Source organism: Mustela lutreola, chromosome 18 (genome assembly GCF_030435805.1).
Source record: "Mustela lutreola isolate mMusLut2 chromosome 18, mMusLut2.pri, whole genome shotgun sequence".
Lineage (NCBI taxonomy): Eukaryota > Metazoa > Chordata > Mammalia > Carnivora > Mustelidae > Mustela > Mustela lutreola.
This window is the reverse complement of record NC_081307.1, coordinates 18901767-18918998: the sequence shown is the minus strand read 5'-3', so window position 1 is coordinate 18918998 and position 17232 is coordinate 18901767. Positions and strand designations below refer to the sequence as shown.

The 17232-nt window shown below is 37.9% G+C and overlaps 1 protein-coding gene across 6 annotated transcripts in view; it reads right to left on the bottom strand.

Annotated features, from left to right (window-relative positions):
- Positions 1-17232, bottom strand: part of MTUS1 (microtubule associated scaffold protein 1) — a 164826-nt gene that overhangs the window by 53210 nt on the left and 94384 nt on the right. For all 6 annotated transcript variants that reach the window (XM_059156259.1, XM_059156262.1, XM_059156261.1 and 3 more), the window contains 2 exons: positions 16189-16323; positions 11172-11210 (listed from right to left, as the gene is read on the bottom strand). In XM_059156259.1, coding sequence (XP_059012242.1) covers positions 11172-11210; positions 16189-16323 — 174 coding nt within the window. The remainder of the gene's footprint in view (positions 1-11171; positions 11211-16188; positions 16324-17232) is intronic.

The following is a 17232-nucleotide window of genomic DNA, read 5'->3' as shown; positions in this document are numbered from 1 at the left end:
GTTTTTGCTTGTGAAGTAATAGCAAACTCTAGGCTACACTGGTTAAAAGGGAAATCTTTTAGCCTAGATTAACCAAAAGAAGAAATCAGCAACATACCACCAACCCACCACATTCATTAAAATTTTCAGTTTAACTACACGAAGTTATACCACATACATTAGAAGTAAACATCGCTCGAATGATCTCTTTAAACAGCAGAACGAGGAACTGTAAGAATAAAAGGCAGTGCTAGTCAGAAAGTCAGAAGTCGGATAGTACTCCTTGCTTGCGCAGTCAGGTACAGGTACGTCCGCCTACACACACACACAAAGGTGTACTAGATAAAGACACAGTGGCTCTGGCTGGGTTTTCACTGCTTTCCCAACACAGTCTGCCCCCTGGTGGCAAGCTAGCGCAAGCGAGTCTTTCCATGAATCGTAACCACTGGACTCTGAGAATCTGGGTGCCAGATACTCCCCTAAACACTCCCATGTATTCGCTTTTTTAAATAACCGAATGAGTGGTTAGTGGGGAGTTACAACTATTTTTATGACACATAAACTTTAGAGAGGGGTGGACACGGAAGCATGGATTTTTAAATTGGCTCAAAAAGTTTCTTTTGATTACTTATTTGGTCAGTAATCACTTGTGCACCAGCATAGTTTCTGAAGTTCCTCCAAGTCCAGGAGAAACACCTAAAGAGAAGTGCCCATTTTTGTCATTATGCAAAGTCTTAAGTGAAGAGAATATCTAAAGATCACCAAGGACAGTAAAACACACACACACACACACACACACACCAAACCAACAAACAAAAAAAAACCAACAACGAAAGAAAAACTTAAAGGAACTTTTGTTATCTAAGAACAATGTTATTAAAATTATAAAAATTAGGAATAAGAGGAGTTTTTATGAGAGGCAGCAAAGCTTGTGTTTGGATGTCAAGTGGGAAAACAAAACCATGATTTAGAATTATATGGATGGGGCACCTGGGTAATTCAGTCACTTAAGCATTTGCCTTTGGCTCTGTTCATGATCCCAGGGTCCTCAGTCATCAATAAGGAGTCCGCTTCTCCCTCAGTCCCCTCCATGGCCCACCATGGCTCATACGCATGCGCTCTCTCTCTACTCTAATAAATTTTTTAAAAAATAAAACTGTATGTATCATAGGATTTCAACTTTAAAGAACAAATAAAAACACTGAGCAAGTATACAAAAACGTCAGTGATGATGAGAGCTGGAGTAGGCAGGGTTTTCAATTTCTTTGCCGTAGGTTTCTCTATTTTCCCATTTTTTAAAAAAAAAACAAGGATCATGGAGTCCAAAAAAAAAAAAGACTTTTAAGTAAGTTGAAATGACAGATTAGCTTTATAATAAGAGTACAGAATTAAGTGGAGCTTCTATTAATGATGCACATAAAAAATAAAAATTGTGCAAAGTCTTTAGTAAGGTTTAATATACAAACAAAAAAAAAAAAGATGTGATATGGAAGGTATAAGTGTTTGGAAGGTCAACATGTTATAGCATCCTAGTACATTCAAGAGGACCACAGATTCCACTGCAGTCTGTGTCGAAGAGTGTGTGTGTGTGTGTGTATGCGTGTGCACGTGCCCATGCATGTGTGTACATGCACAGGTAGCTAATCAGAGTCAATTTAGAGCACAGTGATGTCACGATTCTAGATATGATTCAAGCAAGCACTGTGCAGGGCTGCTTAGATGCCAGGAAATGCAACCACACTAGGACGGATGTGTTTACTACTGATGATCATGAAGAGTCTGCAGAGGATTAATATTCAAACCAGGGATCCAAGCATCTCTGTCCAATCTTCCCTAGAACTCGAACACCAAGTGTACCCATCTTAATGTTTATCTCCGTACTGTCCCCAACACAACATAACTGCCATTATTTTCTTCGTGGTTATGCCTTGTCATCTTTACTGTCTTAGGTCCACATCTCTGTTCCAACGGTAGAAAGTTCAACTCAGGGTCCAATTCTTCCATAATGTCTTCTTCCTTAGCAGGAAGAAGAATGCCTACATTGTGAATATTTAAAAAACCACATAAAATAATCATGAAAACTTTTACCCTCCACCTACTCATAAGATTTTAAGTTCTCCAAGACCAGTGACATGGCCTTTTATTTCTTTGGTCTCCAAAAAAAAAAAAAAAATGAAAGATGTTATGTTTTAGCCATGTAGAAGGTTTTTAAAAGCTAAAACCCATTACTATAGAATATTCCTTAAAAAAATAAGAGTTAGATTACATATACATCATAACACCCTCTAACCAATTTTTAAACTTAATACAAGATGACTGAATTTAATAAACTTAAAAACTTCTCACTTATCTGACCCTCTATATTGTTTTTTAAAGGCTTCAGAATTATCACTGAAATGTCAGTGAACATAATTTAAACAAGTGGTTTAACTTACACAGGTGTTGTTTAAATCGTTCAGGTTGTTTCCAATTCACCCCCACCCCTTCTCAACAATTCTGAAAGGCAAAAAATAAGAAAATCAGTAATTTCCCTTTAAACAGTTCTGATAAATGGAATTCCTGGGTAGAAGACTTTTGTTCTATGTCCCCACACTGCCTCCACAAAGGCTACTATAATTTATATTCCCTCAGCAGTATGTGCATGGTTCCCATTCCTCACTCATTCACCAACACCAGGTACTCCTCTTAAAAACATGCAAGTACTGGGGTGCCTGGATGGCTCAGGGGGTTAAGCCTCTGCCTTTGGCTCAGGTCATGATCTCAGGGTCCTGGGATCGAGCCCCATGTTGGGTTCTCCGCTTGGCAGAGAGCCTGCTTCCCCCCTCTCTCTGCCTGCCTCTCTGTCTACTTGTGATCTCTCTCTCTCAGTCAAATAAATTAAATCTTCAAAAAAAAAAAAAAAAAAAAAGCATGCAAGCACTCATAGTTCATTATGTTAATTAGCCATTTGTAAACTTTTTCTCATTTCCTAGTGCTTCATATTTTTTCTTTCATGGTCTGTCCACTTACATTTCTACCGCGGGGTCATCTTTACTGACTGGTTTGAAAGAGTCCTATCTGGAAAGAATGTGTTTGCTATTAATATTGTTTATAATTTTTTGAGACATAACGGACAGCACGTTAGTTGTGGGTGTACAACTTGATTCGATATTTGTATAAATTGAAAAATAACCAAAATAAATCTACTTATGGTTGATATTCCCCACACTGTTTATAAAGTGTGTGACCAAAGGCAAGTCTAAAACTTGAGTTGTCATAATTATCCACCTTTTCTTTTGTACTAATGTTCCTGGAAAAAAAGCCCTTTTTAGCCAAGTCCATATTCTTAGCGCTCTTTTCATTCTACTTTTTGTTTAAAATTTCCACCAAAAAGAAACATTTTTGTATGTGGTGTGTGAAGTAGGAACCTAGCTTCTGCTGAAAAGATAGCCTTTGTTCCGACAAGATTTACTAAATAAGCTACATGTTTCCCTGATGTGAAACACTAAATTTATCACACATCAAAACAAAATCTGCTTTTTACATAGGATAAAAGTTATAATCCTAAAGCCGCACGGAAAGACAGGCTCATTCCATTTTTCACCAGGGGAAATGCTGGCTACACTAGTACCTCATCAGAGTAGGTCTGCAACTCTCAACTGTTTCCCAACACTGGGAAACAGGAGGTACAAAAAGCAACCCTATCCTCCTGTGCTGTATTTAGTAAATGGGCAGGCAAGGAGCAGTACATTTTCTAGTCTCCAAGGCAGACACCATGGCTCCTGAGCTTGAAAATCTTCTGTAAAACAATGGCGCGGGGGGGGGGGGGGTGTTGGATAAATACATCTCTCATGCTTTGGTATCCCCAACAGCTTTAATGTGCGGGAGAACCAAGGTAATTATAGTATTGGTACATGGGACATCTTCCTTATAAACAGTAAACCAAGTTTCATTTAGAATCAATGTTGGCTAAAATGTTGTAGCATCAGAGTCTTTAAATAAATTACAGCAGCTAAGCCTAATGAGGATAGTTCTTGACTTAAAGTGGCTTTTCCTGCTTGCTTTGAGGATTTAAAATAATTTAACCTCCTGCAAAAGAACTCAGAATAAGCCAAGAGAATTCTCAGAACAATGGAAGGGACTCCCATCATCACCATCCCTGGCAGCAGAAGGGGCTACCATTTGAAAGCTTTTTATACAATAACTTTATGAAGTCAAAATTACTCCTGTCCTGGGAATTATTCCTAGAACATTCCCATATTCCTAAATGAGAGATTTGAGACTTGGAGAGGCTTAGCAAACAGCCTAAGGTCAGGACACAAGCAGAATGTGGCAAGACTAAGATTCAAACCAACATTCAACACCTCAAAAGTTGACTCTCTCGGGCGCCTGGGTGGCTCAGTGGGTTAAGCCACTGCCTTCGGCTCAGGTCATGATCTCAGGGTCCTGGGATCGAGTCCCGCATCGGGCTCTCTGCTCAGCAGGGAGTCTGCTTCCTCCTCTCTCTCTCTGCCTGCCTCTCTGCCTACTTGTAATCTCTCTCTGTCAAATAAATAAATAAAATCTTAAAAAAAAAAAAAAGTTGACTCTCTCTGCTCCTCTTTATTGTCTTATAACATAATGGAAGTGTTTTTGAAGTCACTGATGAAAAGTTAAGCTAAAACAGGGACATACACTTTTCAACTATTACATTAGTCACAATTTAAAAATAATACCCAATGTTGGCCAGTGTATGGTGAAGCCAACGGTCTTCTGTTGCAATCATGGTATCAAGGCATATGGGGCTTTTGGAAAACAATTCGCTTATCTGAGTGAAATGACAACAAATACATAGGTTTTGATTTACTTAAGCTACTTTCAAGAACCTATCCCAAGTAATCTCCCCAAGCCCTGAAAGTGAGAAATGCCCAACTGTAGAATGATTTATGTATGTAATAGAGGTACCTCAAATATTTAAGAGGAGTAGTTAAAAGTTTCTGCATATGCTAAATATACTAGTCCCTAGAAGTGATAACTCATGTTAAAGCAACAAAACAGGACATAAAGTTATCTGGATTTATGTAAAATCACAATATTAAAAAACAAAACAAGGGGTGACACTTAAACCTCTACTTGCTAAACTTTTTAGAATTTAGCAAACTCTACAATTAAGTGACTAAAGCAAAACAGTATGAAGAGATGGTCAGATTAATCTTCACCACTATTTGTGCTTTAAAAAAAAGAAAACTATCTCAAAGCCATAGTACAAATACTTAAAATTTAACGCTCAGAGGAACATGTTTGTATGTGGAACAATGTCTTCTGTACCATCTAAAAGACCATTTGCAAGCAGGAGATGAAGAAAGTCAAGGTGCTCTGCAGTCATAGAATATTATAGCAGAAACCTTAGTGGTGAGTGATTTCAGCTACACAGGAAAATATTATCACGATCTGCCTCAAGTCATTGTCTATTTGGACACAAGTTAACATCAAAGTTATCTCTCTAAAAGCCAACACACTGACTTTTCTTCAGTGGGCTCATCATAATCACTAGGTTAGTCTTAAATAGGTAACCATCAACTTGGAAAACGAATGGAAAAGTCACATTTATGAATTTTGAAAAAAAATACATATTCATGCCACATAATTGAGATTAAACTGCAATACAGACTCTTTAAAATACATCTTCTCCACTGCCATTATTACAACATTGATTACTAAGGGTTAATTGGAGACAGGAATTCTCTACATCTGTCATATACCTCATTTCTACTCCATAGATAAAGGCTTTGCCAAAGAAAACCACAACATGATTCATAACTTCCACTTCTTTTCTCATTTAATCAGGAGTTAATTTGCCAATCTGATAACCATAACTGTCAAGGGTTACTTACATGTCAAAGGTCAATGATATGCTTTGGAAATAAGGCATAAAGTCAGTCCGACATTGTGAAAAGGAAAAACATCTAATGCTAATAGTTTATTGCAGAAAGGGATAATATACTGGGATTATTTACTATGCCTATCAAAAAAATATCCTTTGTAACAGCCTATATGATTATGGACTTGAGACATGAATGAAGACTCCCTTTCCATGTTTCAGATTTAACTGAGATTAAGTTAGATATATTAGATTGATTTAACCAGCACTTTTACTGTGACCAATATCCATAGCACTTTCCAAAGCATAGAAAGGTTGCATACAATTACTCACCAGAAGAACTGCAAAACTTGTATCTTGAAAACGACAAAATTATTGATGAAAAAAAAATCTAACTAAAAGGGAAGATCTCCCATAATCATAGATCAAAATACCTGATATTGTAAAAATAGCAATACTCTACAAATTCATCTATATATTCAATGCAATCTCTATAAAAATCATAGCTGTTTTTTTGTAGAAATAGACACTGACCCAAAAGCTCATGCAGAAATTCCAGGAACCCAGAATAGCCATAAGAATCTTGAAAAATAACAAGTTAGAATAATTCACACTACCTGATGTCAAAGCTTATTATATACCGCAGTAAGCAACAGTGTGGTATTAGCAAAGAGAGACACATAGATCCATGGAATAGATTTGAGAGTCCATAAATAAATTCTCACATTTATAGGCAACTATTTATAACAAAGGTGCCAAGACAATTTCAATATGGAAAGATTAGCGTTTTCAACAAACGGTTTTGGGACAACTGAATATCTACATGTAAAACAATGAAGCTGGACCCTCTATTTCAATTACAAAAATTAACTTAAAATGGATCACAGGTCTAAGCCTAAGAGCTTAAAGTCTAAAAATCTTATAAGATAATAGAGCATAAAGCTTCATGACCTTGCATCAATCAACGGCTTCTACAGAGCATTAGAACCAGAGAGAAGATCAAAGTGGCGGAGTGGGAGAATCCTGAGCTTACCTCCTCCCCCAGACACACCAAGGTTTCAATTACAAATAGACAATGCTCTGAGAATGCCCTCAAGACTAGCAGAACAGCTCTTCCACAAAGACACAAAGGAAAAGTAACATCAAGAAGGGCAGGAAGGGGACACGTGCACCCGAATGTTTATAGCAGCAATGTCCACAATAGCCAAACTATGGAAAGAACCTAGATGTCCATTAACAGATGAATGGATAAAGAAGATGTGGTATACATATACAATGGAATACTATGCAGCCATCCAAAGAAATGAAACCTTGCCATTTGTGACGACGTGGATGGAACTAGAGGGTATTATGCTCAGCGAAATAAGTCAATCGGAGAAAGACAACTATCATATGATCTCCCTGATATGAGGAAGTGGTGATGCAACATGGGGGGTTAAGGGGGTAGGAAAAGGATAAATGAAACAAGATGGGATTGGGAGGGAGACAAACCATAAGTGACTCTTAATCTCACAAAACAAACTGAGGGTTGCTGGGGGGAGGGGGTCTGGAGAAGGGGGGTGGGGTTATGGACATTGGGGAGGGTATGTGCTATGGTGAGTGCTGTGGAATGTGTAAACCTGGCGATTCACAGACCTGTACCCCTGGGGCTAAAAATACATTATTTCTTTATAAAAAAAATATATTTTTTTTTAAAATTACAGGCCAACATTCCTGGTGAACATTGATGCAAAAATCCTCAACAGTACGTTAGAAAACCAAATTCAATGCTACATTAAAAGGATCATACACCATGATCAAGTAAGATTTATTCCAGATATGCAATGGTGGTTCAACATCCATAAATCAATCAACATGATAAACCACCTTAACAAAATGAATGGTAAATAGATGTAGAAAAAGCATCTGACAAAATTTAACATCCATTTATGATGAAAACTCTCAAGAAAATGGGTATACAGGGAATATACCTCAGCATAATATAGGCCATATATAACAAACCTACTGCTTACATCATACTCAACAGGAAAAAGCTTTTCCTCTAAGAGCAGGACTAAGACAAGGATGCACATGATCATCACCTTTATTCAAAACATTACCAGGAGTCAACTCAAAATGGTTTGAAGACCTAAATGTAAGACCTGAAAAAATAAAACTAAAAAACACAGTCTTATCAATATTTTTTTTGGCATCTGTCTCCTCAGAAAAGAGCAATAAAAAAAATAAACAATTAGAACTGTAACAAACTAAAAAGCTTTTGCACAAGGGAAACCTTTAAAAAATAAAAAGGCAACCCACTGAATGGGAGAAGATATTTGCAAATGATATGTCCAATAAGGAGTTAATATCCAAAATATATGAAGAACTTACACAACTCAACACCAAAAATGAAACAAAAACAAACCAAGAGTCCAATTAAAACTGGGCAGAGGAACTGAATAGACATTTTTCCAAAGACATATAATAGATGGACAACAGATACATGGAAAGATGTTTAACATTACTAATCATCAGGGAAATGCAAGTCATAACGTCTGTAAGATATTATCCTACACCCATCAGAATGGCTACTATTGAAAAGACAAGAAATACCAAATGTGGGTGAGGATGTGAGGAAAAGAAAACCTTCATGCACCATTGGTGGGAACATTCACTGGTGCAGCCACTATGGAAAGCAATATGGTAGTTCATCAACAACTAAAAAATAGAAATACCATACAATCTAGCAATTCCACTTTTGGATATTTATCTGAAGAACATGAAAACACTAACTTGAATAGATATATGTACCCCTATACTCCATGTAGCATTGTCTGTAATAACCAATTGGAAGTAAACTAAATGTCCATTGATAAACGAAGGGATAGAGTATGTGGTATAGATACACGATGAAATATTACTTAGCCATAAAAAAGAGTAAGATTTTGCCATTTGCAGCAATGTAGATGCGTCTAGAAAGTATTATGCTAAGAGACACAAGTTGGACAGGTAAAGACAAATACTATATGATTTCATTTATATGTGGAATCTAAAAAACAAAAGAAATGAACAAACAGAAATAGACTCATAAATTCAGTTGACCTTTGAGAAATCCAGGCATTAGGGGTGCTGACATTCTCCCTCAGCTGAAAATCTGTACACAACTTCTGACTCTCCTAAAACTTAACTATTAGGCTACTGTTGACTAGAAGCCTTACTGATAGCATAAAGAGTACAGTAACACATGTTTTGTGGCCTATATGTATTATATACTATATTCTTACAATGGAGTAAGCTAGAAAAAAATGTTAATAAGATAATTAAAAGGAAAGAAAACACATTTATAGTACTATACTGTATTTATTGAAAAAAGGGCATGTATAAGTGAACCCATTCAGTTCAGACCCATGTTGTTCTGGGGTCAACTGTACAAGTGGCTGCCAGAGGAAAAGGTGTTGGGGGATGGGAAAATGGGTGAAGGAGATTAAAAGGTGCAAACTTCCACTTACAAAATAAATAAGTCACAGGCATGTTAAGTACAGCATTGGGAATACAGTCAATAATATCTTAATAGTTTTCTGTGGTGACAGATACTAACTAGACTTATTGTGATCATTTTGGTATATATAAATGTTCACTGTATCCTACACCTTAAATGTTGTATGTCAACTATACTTCAATTTAAAAAAACAAAAAGCTTAAGCGACAAAAGAAAAAACTAATTAACTGGACTGCATCAAAACTGGAAATATTAGTGCTTCAAATGGCACTATTAAAAAGTGAAAAGAGTGGGAGAAAATATTCACAATCAGGATCTCATAAGGATCTGGTTATTAAGGTTGTATATGAAGAACTCCTACCATTCAACAATACAAGTAATTTTTAAATGGGCAAAGGATTTGAATAAATGTTTCCCCAAAGGAGACTTACAAATGGCCAATAAACACATGAAAAGATTCTCAACATCATTAGCCTTCAGGGAAATGCAAATCAAAACCACAGTGAGATACCATCTCATTCCCACTAAAATGGCTATAATAAAGAAAGATAAAAGCAAGTGTTGCCAGGATGTAAAGGAACTAGACCCCTCATATACTGTGGTGGAAATGTAAAATGGTGCACTTTGGAAAACATTCTCGAAGTTTCTCAGTTAAACAGAGTTATACCATCTAGCTTCCTATTAAATGTTACCTGATTTTCTAACATAAAATCATTCTACAGCATATTAGCTCTCTTTTTCCCTGAAATACCCAGTTGTGCTAGGAATTTAAAACAAAAGAAAATAAAAATCTCAATGTGTCTAGAATAGTTTTTTATGTTTTTTTAAATTAGAAAAGATTTAGTAAAAATATATTCAATCTCGGGCTATTGGGGACATTTAGAATTTAAATTACTCTGGATGGTTGAGTCTTCTCTAGTTTTAAGAGCTCCCAAAAGGTTAACAATTTTAATATAATTCCCTCACACATGTTTGATTAAGCTGAGAAACTGGACACAGCATGGCAACATTAAGGGTATTAGCTATTCCTTATACTAATATATCAACCCTATTTTAATTATTTTGTAAATACAGGGCCTCACAAACTTACACCTCCTGCCTAGCTTCCTGAAGAGAAGGCCCTTATACATCTCTAGCTTGCTACTGTATCCTTAGCACTGAACATGGTCACAAGCACAATAAACTATATAGTCACTGTGCTCTAATACCTTTCTCCCTTTTTAATTTCTGTTCTAATCTTCAATGCATTTTGAAGCCATGTAACTGTCTTATAAATGAATATTAAATTAGAAAACAGTAGTATATGGGGACCTGGTCAACTATAGATCAAATATAGGAACTGTAGTAATACAATTCATGACTCTTTATGGCTTCTCAAGAGACAAAACTTTTAAATTCCCAGTTGTACTTCAAATGTGTGAAGTGATTTTTAAAGACCGATGCAAGTTTGCTCAGTAGAAGTGTAAAAAGGAACAGAAGAATGTGAAGCTGAATTGTTAAAAGGGGTATATGAGAGATATAGCAATGGAAAACTATACAATTTTAAAAGAGCATTTATCATAGAAAAAATTATATTCTCCACTTTAGATCACATTTAAAAAAAATCATTTTAAAAAACTAAAATTATCTGTTGTTAATAAAACATCCTTTTGTGTTGGATCGCTTGTTAATTGTGCTGACCCAAGTTTTAACCTATGCTGGTCCAAGTCATAAGCAGTTAAGTTTATGCCACAAACCGAATTCTGTTTTAAGCAAAACAGTAAAAAAAAAAAAAAAAAAAAAAAAACACTGTAAATATATTCAAGTACTTGCAATGATAACGTGACTTTATAAAAAGATTCTTTTTTCCCCTCCATATTTAAAGTTGTTACTTACCCACATTAAAAGCGGTAAATAGGTTTTTTCTTGAGGGACCTAAAAAACAAAAGAAATATTTGTAAAAAACACGTTTTGAGTAAAATACCACACAAAAAATAGCCATTTAAAAATATTTTCAAAACAAGAGTATTTTCTTTCTTTCTTTTTAAGATTTTATTTATTTATTTATTTGACAGAGAGACACACACACAACGAGAGAAGGAACAGAAGCAGGGGGAGTGGGAGAGGAAGAAGCAGGCCTCCCATCGAGTAGGGAGCCCGACACAGGGCTCGATCCCAGGACCCCGGGATCATGACCTGAGCGGAAGGCAAAAGCCCAACCAACTGAGCCACTAGGTGCCCCAAAACAAGAGTATTTTCCAAAAAAAAAAATCCAATACGTAAATTTTAGGTTCTAGAAAAGAAATACCACTGAAATACAGTCAACTTTAACAAGTATATTCTAGGTTTAAAATGATATTCCAAATAACATTAGGATGAGAGTTTAAGGGTGATATGAATTCACGGTCACAAATTACACAGGACAGGAAAATGAGAGTATATATATATATATATTTAAAGATTTTATTTATTTATTTGACAGACAAATCACAAGCAGGCAGAGAGGCAGGCAGAGAGAGGAGGAAGCAGGCTCCCTGCCGAGCAGAGAGCCCAATGCGGGGCTCGATCCCAGGACCCTGGGACCATGACCTGAACCGAAGGCAGAGGCTTTAACCCACTGAGCCACCCAGGCGCCCTGAGAGTATATTTTCAGTAAAGAACAGCTGGAGTGCAATGTTAACAGGACTGAATTTACATGCATATTACACAGTTAATGCTATTCCACTGCTGATGCCACAAAAAAGGCAGGGTATTTATGAAAGACAACCACTAGTTGTCATTTCTAAAACTGCTAGGCATTAAATCCAATTCACTTGCTACTCAGCTAGGAAGGAAAAACTACTGAAGCTTCTTCTCCAAACTGACCCAGTATGACACAACCAGGGGCTCCTTTTGCAGTGTGTATGTATCAAATCATTTGATACACAGTGTGTGTATCAAATCACCAAACATACTACAGTTTTGTCAGTTATACATTAATAAATATGACGAGAAATACAAGTAGCTGTAATACGTACAGAGCTACAAGGATAAGGCACTAGAAGAAAACTAGGAGTGCTTCTACTTGCCTAGAGACGGTCATTCTAAAGCATCATCATCTGCAAATTACTAGTTAGAACGGTTGCCACATTCTATCTATCTATAGAATCTCAGAGACTACATTGTCTTAAAATATATGGCCATTAGGAGCCCCTGGGTGGCTCAGTTGGTTAAGCGCCTGATTCTTGGTTTCTGCTCAGGTCATGATCTCACAGTTGTGAGATCCAGCCCTGTGTCAGCTATTTTTTGTAGCTCCAAGTTCATGAGTCGGCTTGAGACTGTCTCTCCCACAGACCCTCCTGAAGCCCACTCACACTCCATCAAATCAATCAATCAATAAAACCTTTTAAAACATGTGTGACAGGTGCCTAGGTGGCTCAGTGGGTTAAGCCACTGCCTTCTGTTCAGGTCATGATCTCAGGGTCCTGGGATCAAGTCTCGCATCGGGCTCTCTGCTCAGCAGGGAGCCTGCTTCCCTTCCCCTCTCTCTGCCTGCCTCTCTACTTGTGATCTCTCTCTGTCAAATAAATAAATAAAATCTTTAAAAAATTAAAATAAAACATGTGTGGCCAAGAAATAAAATAAAATGGAAAAAAATGTGTGGCCATTATGAATGAAAATCATTCATTCCCACTCAAGTAAAACCTTTTGTCATACAGGAATTTAAGAAACAAGTCAGAGGACCATAAAGGAAGAGAGAAAAATGTGAAACAAGATGAAACCGGAGAGGGAAACAAACCATAAGAAACTCTTATTCATAAGAAAGAAACTGGGCGCCTGGGTGGCTCAGTGGGTTAAGCCGCTGCCTTCGGCTCGGGTCATGATCTCAGGGTCGTGGGATCGAGTCCCGCATCGGGCTCTCTGCTCAGCGGGGAGCCTGCTTCTCTCTCTCTCTCTGCCTGCCTCTCCATCTACTTGTGATTTCTCTCTGTCAAATAAATAAATAAAATCTTTAAAAAAAAAAAAAAGAAAGAAACTGAGGGTTGCTGGAGGGGAGCAAGTTGGGGGGATGGGGTAACAGGGTAATAGACATTAAAGAGGGCCTGTGATATAATGTGCACACGGTATTTTTTAAGATTTTATTTATTTGATAGACAGAGATTACAAGTAGGCAGAGAGGCAGGCGGGGGTGGGAGGGAATGAGGCTCCCCGCAGAGCAGAGAGCCCGACGCGGGACTCTATCCCAGGACCCTGAGACCATGACCCGAGCCGAAGGCAGAGGCTTTAACCCACTGAGCCACCCAGGCATCCCTGCACACAGTATTATATAAGACTAATGAATTGCTGACGTCTACCTCAGAAACTAATAATATATTCTATGTCAATTAATTGAGTTTAAATAAAGAAAAAAGTTTAAAAAAAAAACCTTTGTGATACAAAAGATTGCAAATTCAACAGCAAGATGTATTGGAAAACTGGAATTCCCTATTCCATAAAGTGATCAGCGGAATCATGAAGTGCCAATTCTCCGCAAGTTAATTAGTATCAGAGTTTGACATCCCTTCTCAGCTACTGGTGGATGTGTAGATGCTGGGGCTTTATCATCATCAATAAAAACCGCAGATTCAGGGAGTCTGGGTGGCTCATTCATTAAACGTCTGCCTTCCACTCAGGTCATGATCCCAGGGTCCTGGGATCGAGCTCCACATCAGGCTCCCTGAGAGGGAAGCCTGCTTCTCCCTCGCCTGCTCCCCCTGCTTATGTTCCCTCTCTCTCTGACAAATAAATAAATAAAATCTGTAAAACAAAACAAAACAACCTCCCCCCAACAGATTCACATATTGATGTCATTCCAGCAATGGGTCATCGGTTGCATTAGAAACTTATTTAAGACCATGGACAGGTAAGAACCTGCTGGCATAGTAAAGAATCTTTTTGCCAATATTTATGCCTTTTTTCTCTTCGGTAGTGTAGAAAGAGAAAGGGTTGATAAATATTCACTAGGTGATTAACCTCAAGTACCACAGGGTTCTTTACATACATACACACAAATGTTGAGAAGGAGGAACAGCAACAGACACTCTCACGCTTCCATGAGAGACTAACATCTTTTTGGAGAAGTACTGAGTAACATGTAAACAATTTCAGAAAGATTCATACAGCTTAACCGGTGATTCCTCTTTCAAGGACACCCCATTAGAAGTTATTGGGATCCAAAGCAATGAATGTTCACACTCGAAAATGTTCGCTCACCTCGGTATTATGTGCCATAGGCAGAAGTCGGAAAGAGTCCAGGAACTATGGAACTGGAAGACAGACTATAGCACAGTCTTTGCAAAGGAAGCCACTCTTGTGATCACCACACAATAAAGAGCAAAACACAAGAGTGTGTACACCCCATGCCCTGAGAAAACTGGAGGAAACACAACAGCCGCTCGCAGCTGATGGAACGAAGGAGGGCCCTGTCTGGTTCTGTGCTTTCCCTGACATGCAGGCATGAGGGTGTGTTCCACTGTGGCTACTGCCACATTCTGTCACTGTTAAAAGTAGAGGAATTATCAAATCAAAAGGCTAGGGCCACCTGGGTGGCTCAATCAATGCGGCATCTGCCTTTGGCTCAGGTCATGATGCCAGGGTCCTGGGATGGAGTCCTGCATCGGGCTCCCTGCTCAGTGGGGAGCCTGCTTCTCCCTCTCCCTCTGCCTGCTGCTCCCCCTGCTGGGCTCTCTCATTCTCTCTACAAATGGATAAATAAAATTTTCAAAAAAAAAAAAAAATCAAAAGGCTAATTCTTACAGGCCAACAAAAGGGGTTCTTAACTACAACTCAGGAGCGAAACTTACTGACTTTGTATTTCCCTTGAACGTAAGGTAAAACAGTTGTGTGAATGTTGAACGAGTGCTTGAAAATGGTGTCATCTAGGCAGACATTCCTCACTTACATTTGACAACATGTTATCCGTCCAGTTCCGAATACTTCTTACCTCCTCCTCACTTCACTCATATAAACCACTGCACTGCTTTTATTAAACTGTTTTCTAAGTGAAATTGTCTATTAAGAATATATTTGCAAGCTATTTTTCCTTTATTTTTAGGACTACTAGAAATCAAGAAAATTCATTAGATATATTTTAACCTAGATATCGGGGTAAGGGAGATACATAATTTTTATTTCCCCCCTGCCTGCCCAAATCAATAATTGTTTCTTACTCTATAACTAAGCAATTTCACTCGGTTACAACTGAAATACTGGAAGATATTTTTCCTGTTATCTGATAAGATGGTTATATCCCAGAGTACTACAGTAGCTGAGATCTACTAGTAGTGTAAATAAAATATTTCTCTTAAAAAAAAACTAACACCACCTCTCACATGGGTCACACAGTCTACTTCAAGTTTCTCATTCATAATTCTTTCAGTGAAGCAGTCTTTCAATTTACTAAGCACGAATCCAACTTCTAGTGTGCTTAAAATCCACTTCAGATTTGGGGATAAAGCTGCATGAAAACATTGCATACTAAGTATATACCATGTATTTTGTAAACTGGAAGTTCTTCTTCACAGCCATGGCAATTACTAAGTGAGTAATACAAAGAAGGAAAAGAAAAAGAACAGAAAAAAGTACATAGTTTGGACCAAAAGTGGGAATTAAATTATAGATTTCGATCTCATTGTTTTAGTTCACTACCTAAGGATAGTTTCGCTTATTTTTACCTTATACCTGTGTTTACAGGTATCAAGTTTTAACCACAGAACCTACAGTCTCTAAGAAAATCTACTTTGCTGCAAAAATGAAATATGTGTCTTTCTTCAGAGATACTCTTGTAAATACCTGTTTGATGTGCTATGAACCTAGTTGCCAAAATCTAACTTTCTATGAGATCAGGACTTAAAAAGTCTTGTCTTTCCGCTTTTCTCTGCAATGAGGAACATACCTTTTGGAGGAGTTTTTAGTAAGTGTGCATGAGCTCTGGATACCAAAGGCTTCAAATATAAGGATCCTGAGGAACCGTTCTGAAATGCTGGTTTGGGAGGTTTTTCCTCATACTTGAGGACAGCGGCATTTCCAGCTGGAATAAGAAAGAGCATGTCTCATTTTACAGTGAAATACAGCATCAGTTGTCCACAACGCATTCGTTCCTTCACGAATCAACAAGTACTCACTAAGCACCTCCAACGTGCCAGCCATTCCTGCACCTCGGAAATATGACGACGGATAGTCTATATAGCTCCTGTCCTCAGAGGCGCAAGGGAAATACTACATCCAAAGTGACCACACTAAAAAACAAAATTCCCTCTCCCCCCACCCCAAAAACACACACACAAAAAACAAATGACCATACATCCTGGCATAATCCAAGTTGATATATTTCATCCAGTTCAGCTTTCATCTCAAATAAAAGGTGGAAGATAAATTTTACAGCCATCCGTACCATGTAATAAGCCTGCCCAAGGTGCAGCTACAAAGATCCTCGATCCCCAGGAGGGCAAGAACGCTGTGTCAATCATCTAGTAAGAATCAACGCAGGCAGGCAGCTGTGCTACTAATGTCAGAATAAGAACGTGCAAATGCCTTGGTAGCTCCAAGGCTGAGATCTGGTTCTCTCCTCCCCTGCTCCAGCTGGGAGAACCCCATCATCCTCCCTGGAACAGAGATGCCAAAGTCCCAAAGCAGAAACATTAAATCATGAAACACTTAAATCATGAAAACCACCTTTGACATGGCACGTCAATCTTTCCTCTCTACTCACATGGGAATCCTCTTGGAAAGAAAAGAAAACACAAGTGGTTTCCAGGTAAAACAATGACAACAACTTTTGGAGAAACTGTGGTGCTCGTCAACTTTGCTTAGGCTATGCTCTAAAATTCTGAGTCCATTACAGTTAACTAGGCCAAGGGCACTGCCACAGAAGTAGACCTACACCATCTCCCAGGGCACATGTCAGGGTAAAAATTAGTGGGAAAAATTAAGTGAACAA